A 7,500-nucleotide genomic window follows, 5' to 3' on the forward strand; every position below is an offset into this window, starting at 1 on the left:
GATACACATGTTCTGAACCTGTTGACTATGATGTTCTGATACACATGTTCTGAACCTGTTGACTATGATGTTCTGATACACAGGCTCTGAACCTGTTGACTATGATGTTCTGATACACAGACTCTGAACCTGTTGACTATGATGTTCTGACACACAGGCTCTGAACCTGTTGACTATGATGTTCTGATACACAGGTTCTGGACCTGTTGACTATGATGTTCTGACACACAGCCATTTACCATCCATTTACCAGAACCACCAGATTGGACCTACCTTGAGGACGTCCTCGTCTGCAGACCGACAGCTGGTGGAGTTGGTGACGTCGGTGACGGAGCCATCGGCCTCCACAGCCAGAGTCTTCACCGGGACTGACACCGTCTTCCCAGTCAACACTGCAGTGTTCAGGATGTCACTGTTCTGTATTTGGGGGAAAGGACAGATAGTGAGACTTTGATAGCTAGCTAGGTACAGACCACAGACAGGCACACAGACATAGACTGTGCTAACTTGCTAGACCATCATCATCATCATCATCATCATCATCAGAGATGTAACTGTTTTAGAAGGCAGTCTTTTAGTCTTTTTACACATTTGCATTTTCTGTCCCATCCATGCCCATGAGAATCTCATCTGATTATCCTCCTAGATTAGAATAACACAGGATAAATAGCATGATAGGGTTGGTCTGAGATGGCGACTAATGCTTACACACGTAACATAGATGTAACACACGCACACACACACACACACAGATACACACACAGACGACACACACACACACACCTGATAAATGCACTGAAAATATTTGTATGATGTACGACCTCTATGATGATTCATGCATCTCTCTCTCTCTCTCTCTCTCTCTCTCTCTCTCTCTCTCTCTCTCTCTCTCTCTCTCTCTCTCTCTCCTGAATGAAAATAATAAATCTTCAGTTCAAATCCTCTACTATATGTTATACCAAGCACACATATTACTCACACTAACACCTAAACCTGATTACAATTGAACTCGTCCGACCCATTTTGCTACCGTGTGCATCTATGTCAATGCTTAGCAGCAGCTTAGCGCTTGTACATCCTGTAAGTTTGTCATCAACCCCGACCTAGCTTTTCCTTCCCACTCTGAACTCCCCCTCACCGAAGTACTTTCCAGTGAATACATTATCTAACCTCTGTTTAACTGGGCAGATGGTCCACATGATGAACTCTAACCCCAACCCTAACCCTGTACTCTGTCACCTTGACAGATGCTGACATGCTAGTTCAGACTCTGACACTGACCAAAACACACTGTAAGCCACTGAGCAGAACCACATCAGAGAGCAACAACATCTGTGCTCCAGGGCAGAAGGTTCTCCACTCCAAACACTCCTGGATCTGCAATGTAGTCTCCAGTGGTTTCATTGTTCTTTCTTTCTTTTCTTTAATGGATTTTATTGTTCCGTTTCTTATTATTCATTAGTCGTTGTTACACGTTTGAAATAAACAGATATAACATATTAAGCAACAAGAATATGGGGAGAACATGCAAACTAATACACAGAAAGGAGTGCGTGAATCAAACCCACAACCTCCTTGATGTGAGACAACATTGGCCACTGAGCCACCGTTCCTCCTGCCGGGCATAATAAATAATACTATTCCAACTTCATTGCAAAGGGTTGCATCAGTTTATTTCCCTACAAGCAACTTTTCCTTGCGTGTGATAGTAAAAGTTTTGCGTGCTGCTGGTTGGAGGGAGGTTTATAAATCGGTGCCGCGATGAAGACGCTGAATGAAAGCTGCACACATGTTGAATCAATTTAGGGGAAAATAGACACAGCCTGCTCGTTAAACAGACTTGTTCGTTGTTCCGAGGAAAAACAAAAACGTTGCTTCCTCTCCTCCTCATGTGGAGCCTGTAAAATGACAGCCTGTGTGATTTAACAAGCGGAGTAGTGTAGCACAAAATAGCCTCTTCGATCTCCTGTCACAACACTTATGGATCTGCATTGTACAGTCGTCTCAATTTGGGGTCTCCAAATGTAACGGTTTCTGAGACTAGGGGAACCTGTATAGAGAGTATGCATGTGATGTCACAGAGGCAGAAGTCACTGTGGGGTCACGCCCACTGAGTCACAGCAAGACTGAGCTTGAATGCAGTAATCAGCCTAGATAACTGACACCTGCTGCTCAGGGAGGAATTTGACACTCATTTTGACACTCATTCCCGATTGAGGGGGCGTGTTCCAGTGGGTGTGCATACCCTGCAAAGTGACCGCCTACTTCCTGCTTCAGCACTGTACCAGAGATTTTCATCTGCCATTTCTTTTCCCTACACATTTCGTAAAATGCTTATAAAAATAGTTTTACTGGTTCAAACCAAACGATAGAGCTATATTTAGAAACAGGAGAGATCGCATAACATTTCACTGGGACCAAAACGTTAAAAAAAATGCGGGTTTAAAGAAAATATGTTTTCGATGTTGTTTTTTTAAGTTTTGGTCCGAGTGAAATGTTCTATGGTCTCTCCCGATTATAGCGTTAGCTGAACCGTTTCAGTTTGAACAAGCAAAACTATTTTTATAAGCATTTTACGAAATGTCTATGGGAAAATAAATGGCGGATGAAAATCTCTGGTACAGTGCTGAAGCAGGAAGTGACGTTCCACTTTGCCTCTCTATTGTTTAGTCCCCCGTAGGAACAGTTCCACACTATTAGCATCCTCTCACAGGTGAAATGACTGTATATTTATGTCAGAAGCCAACTTTGAATGTCTGTGACAGCGGTGTAGTCTCACCTTTGTTTTTCCATCACGGCCAGGAAGTTTAAACTATTTGTTACCCTGAAGGCCAACTTCATTAAGACTCAGTGAGCTAGTGTGAGACCAGGGTTGGGCAGTAAAGTAAATTAACACGTTAATTAATTGGCCTTAATTAGCCTTTGCCTCGTTAATTCATTTGAGGACTTTCCCTGTAACTAGTAAGGGATTCAAGGGACTCCTAAGGGAACAAACTAAGGGAACAAAACAGTAATCCAAGTAACTTCAACTTACTGCAGTGTGGAGATTGGTCTGGCTATGCGAGACTAACTGCGTTGCCAGAACACAATTAGCTTTTTGAACTAGGGCGCAAATAAATAAATAAAAAAGTATTTGGCCGTTTGTTGACTGCTGCTGTAAGGTTAATTAATGTTCCAATAAAGTGGATTCAGTTCTAAAAGGAGCTGGCTAAAAACAGGTTGTACATCACTTTGTCTGAAGTGTGTTTGTGTGTGTGTGTGTGTGTGTGTGTGTGTGTGTGTGTGTGTGTGTGTGTGTGTGTGTGTGTGTGTGTGTGTGGGGGGGGGGGGGGGGTAATGTAACTAATTACTTTTGATACCAAGTAATATATATAAATGCTCACTTATAAAGCTCTCAACCACCAAGCACCCATCTACCTCTCTGACCTCCTGCACGACTACACCCCCTCCCGTTCCCTGCGCTCCTCCACTGCTGGTCTCCTCACTGTCCCTTCACACCGCCTCACTACCATGGGTGCAAGGGCCTTCAGCTGCACTGCCCCCAAGCTCTGGAATTCCCTACCCCCACACATCCGACAGTCCGACACGATCACAACATTCAAATCCCACCTCAAAACCCACCTGTTCAAACTGGCCTACTCTACTACTACTGGTAATTAATGTCACTTCTGCTTCTAATGTCACTCCTGCTGTAATTTGCCTTGTATATGTATATGTATATGTTATTTATGTATATATATATACTTATGTATATGTATATGTTCTTATTACTTGAAACTGTTTTTATATGCACTGTAAGGCGACCTTGGGTGTCATGAAAGGCGCCTCGAAATAAAATGTATTATTATTATTATTATTATTAATAAGTAAAGTAATTGTATTACTTTTTAAATGAGTAAGAAGTAACTTATTCGATTTTCTGAGTCACTTGCCCAACACTGACACACTTGCCTGCCCAATATTCAATATAAATACACACAGATATAGAGGAGGTTCTTCTCACCATGACCAGAGGAGCCAGGCCCACATATATAAATACACACAGATATAGAGGAGGTTCTTCTCACCATGACCAGAGGAGCCAGGCCCACATATATAAATACACACAGATATAGAGGAGGTTCTTCTCACCATGACCAGAGGAGCCAGGCCCACATATATAAATACACACAGATATAGAGGAGGTTCTTCTCACCATGACCAGAGGAGCCAGGCCCACATATATAAATACACACAGATATAGAGGAGGTTCTTCTCACCATGACCAGAGGAGCCAGGCCCACATATATAAATACACACAGATATAGAGGAGGTTCTTCTCACCATGACCAGAGGAGCCAGGCCCACATATATAAATACACACAGATATAGAGCAGGTTCTTCTCACCATGACCAGAGGAGCCAGGCCCACATAGTCTCTCTGGGTGGTGAAGATCCGCATGACGCCGACATCCTTGACGTTCCCTGGTAGCTCCAGGCGCCAGGAGACTATTTGACCTTCAGCGCGCTCTGAAACCTCTTTCGGCACAAAGTCCAGCTGTAACACCTCCAGCAGACCCCTGTTCAGTGATGAAGTGGTCAAACAAAAAGTGTGGTTAAAATACAGAAAAACTGCAGTTAGAGTTGAGGGAGACGTACTGTATATAACTGAAACTACATTATGTTATATGTCTCATTAAACCGATGCAAACAGAGAGCCTCTCAGAGCCTGTCTCATCTCGTACTGATATTCGGTCAACAAGCTTTTGTAAAGATGAGCCATCTAGTTACAAGAGCATCGTATATTAATTAATTAATTAATTTATTTATTTATTAATTTATTTACATGCATGTTTGATCCCCATTACAACGTGATTAATGCCTTCATTTGGAAGGTGAGGTAGGACTTTAACACTCTGATGCAAGTTAATCTAAATATGTAAAACCTGTAATATTAATATCCATCCAATCAACAGCTATATTGAAAATACACCTATAGTACCCAGTGGGGACAGGTTAGTCGTCATGATTTATAGATAGCAATGCAGCCTTGTGGGTGTGGGAGAGAAATTCCCATCTTGCTTAAACGTTTACAAGGGAACGAGAATGAAAAATACACAAAAGGACAATTATTGTCGAGCAATATCTTGAAGTCAGAAGAGGAAGCAGGTGAGGTGCAAGTATTTGATTTTGAGTGGAAGAATGTATATCGTTTTATGTGAGCTGGCTGGCAGAGATTACGGAGAAAAAAATTGTGACAGAAATGGCAAATGATAGCTAATTTGATGCTAGAGAGAGCGTGTAGGCAGGCCTGCCAGTCGGAACAGATCAGAGGGTAATTTTTCAGAACAGATCGTGAAGGAGCTGCCGGCACACTGTGTGAAATGGGGAAGCGATGTGCAGTCAAAAGTCTCATTCCAAAATGAAAAAAAGGAACCGATACGGAAATCAGTGGCAACAAAGGCGGAGACAATCACACCGAAATATACAGCAGATGGAAAATGTTCACGTTGTGGGGGAAAAGCACTCTGTAGACTGATCGCTGCGCATCACCAAAGTGTTGTGGATGCGATAAGAGAAACCATTAAGTTGTCATGTGTCACACTCTACAAGTCAATGAAATGTATAGATGGCAATGGTGAAATTAGCAAAATACCGTTTTTCTAGGTGCCATTACTTACAGTAGGCTATGTAAGTATGTAAGTAAGCTTTCGACGGTGAAGTCACAGATTCAAAATACACACACATTTTTTTTATCCCATTTTTACCCCCATTAGTGCTAATTTTAATTTATTTATCCTGGTTGCTGCTCCACCCTCTGCCGATCTGGGGAGAGCCAAAACTGGCTCCATGCTTCCTCCGAGACATGGGCAGTTAGCCAGCCGCTTCTTTTCACCTGACAGGGAAAGCTTCACCGGTAGGACATAGCACGTGGGAGGATCACGCTATTCCATTGAGTTGGATATGCGGTGGGCATTCGAGGACATGCGGACGGGCACGCATTCCTTCAGCGCTCACAGCGTCCAAGGTGGGAATCGAACCCAGGACTCTTACCACTGTCCCCCTACACACACATTTTCAAACCTAAAACCAAAGCGTAATCTGACATACTGTAATATCAAACCATTCTAGACGGTCCAGGGAGTACTAGTAGACTCACAACATTGGAAAATTCCTAGCTGCAACACGCTATGAGGAATATGAGTTTAATGCAGAGATGCAAGTAATTTTTTGCAAGTCCAAGTCTAGTCTCAAGTCTTTGAACTAGAGTCCAAGTCAAGTCTAGAGTCTTTGAGCTAGAGTCCAAGTCTAGTCTCAAGTCTTTGAACTAGAGTCCAAGTCTAGTCTCAAGTCTTTGAACTAGAGTCCAAGTCTAGTCTCAAGTCTTTGAACTAGAGTCCAAGTCACGTCTAGAGTCTTTGAACTAGAGTCCAAGTCTAGTCTCAAGTCTTTGAACTAGAGTCCAAGTCACATCTAGAGTCTTTGAACTAGAGTCCAAGTCTAGTCTCAAGTCTTTGAACTAGAGTCCAAGTCTAGTCTCAAGTCTTTGAACTAGAGTCCAAGTCTAGTCTCAAGTCTTTGAACTAGAGTCCAAGTCACGTCTAGAGCCTTTGAACTAGAGTCCAAGTCTAGTCTCAAGTCTTTGAACTAGAGTCCAAGTCAAGTCTCAAGTCTTTGAACTAGAGTCCAAGTCAAGTCTCGCGTCTTTGAGGCGCAAGTCGAAGTCAAGTCTCAAGTCTCTTATGGATGAGCGTTCTATCATCTGCTGCATGCCATCCAGTCTGAACGTCTTAGAACACTGCATAGCTAAAACTAAGGGATTCAAAGCATGTACTGTATTTATTAGGGCTGTGGCGATTCACTTATCTCCCGATTCGATACTATCACGATTCTTGGGTGCCGATTCGATTTATATTGCGATTCTTAAGTATTGCGATTCTACGATTATTGCGATTCGATATTACGATTTATTGCGATTTTTGTTTCTTTTTTTCTTTTCTTTTTTCAGTTTGTTTGCTTTTTTACACTAGATTAGAACATGGGAAAAGTTGAATCATACACTAGAGACTGTATATTATATATCATGGGTAGGGCTGGGCGATATAGTTAAAAACAGGGGCGGACTGGGATCATAATTCAGGCCGGGCATTAGATACCAAGCAGGCCAGGCCGATATGGGCCAACGCGCGTGAAATTTGGGCCGTTTGAAGCCAGATTTGGGCCGTTTGAAGTCCAATTTTACAATGAGATGCACCCACTTTAACCCTGAAATGTAATTATTACTTCAGACTAACTAATAAAGTAATAAAACCACTAGTAAACCAGTAGGCGGCGCCTGGCCTGCTGTTCAGTGAGTGGCCTGACTGCAAGCACCCAAAAAAAAAAAAAAAAATAATAAAAAAAAAAAAAAAAATTTGCGATTATCGATTCTGGAATAAAAGATCGATCCAAAAAATCGTGACATTAAAAATCGCGATACTTAGGTGAATCGATTTTTTCCCCCACCCCTAGTATTTATCC

The 7,500-nt window shown here is 42.3% G+C and overlaps 1 protein-coding gene across 1 annotated transcript in view; it reads right to left on the minus strand.

The window, feature by feature from the left end:
* Positions 1-7,500, minus strand: part of LOC310795255 (transmembrane protein 132D) — a gene marked incomplete at both ends in the record, with an annotated part of 63,685 nt that overhangs the window by 27,174 nt on the left and 29,011 nt on the right. The window contains 2 exons of the mRNA XM_083657313.1: positions 274-417; positions 4,388-4,559. Of these exons, the coding sequence (XP_083513439.1) occupies positions 274-417; positions 4,388-4,559 (316 nt within the window). The remainder of the gene's footprint in view (positions 1-273; positions 418-4,387; positions 4,560-7,500) is intronic.

The sequence above is a fragment of the Poromitra crassiceps genome (genome assembly GCF_964638095.1).
Source record: "Poromitra crassiceps genome assembly, chromosome: 21".
NCBI lineage: Eukaryota > Metazoa > Chordata > Actinopteri > Beryciformes > Melamphaidae > Poromitra > Poromitra crassiceps.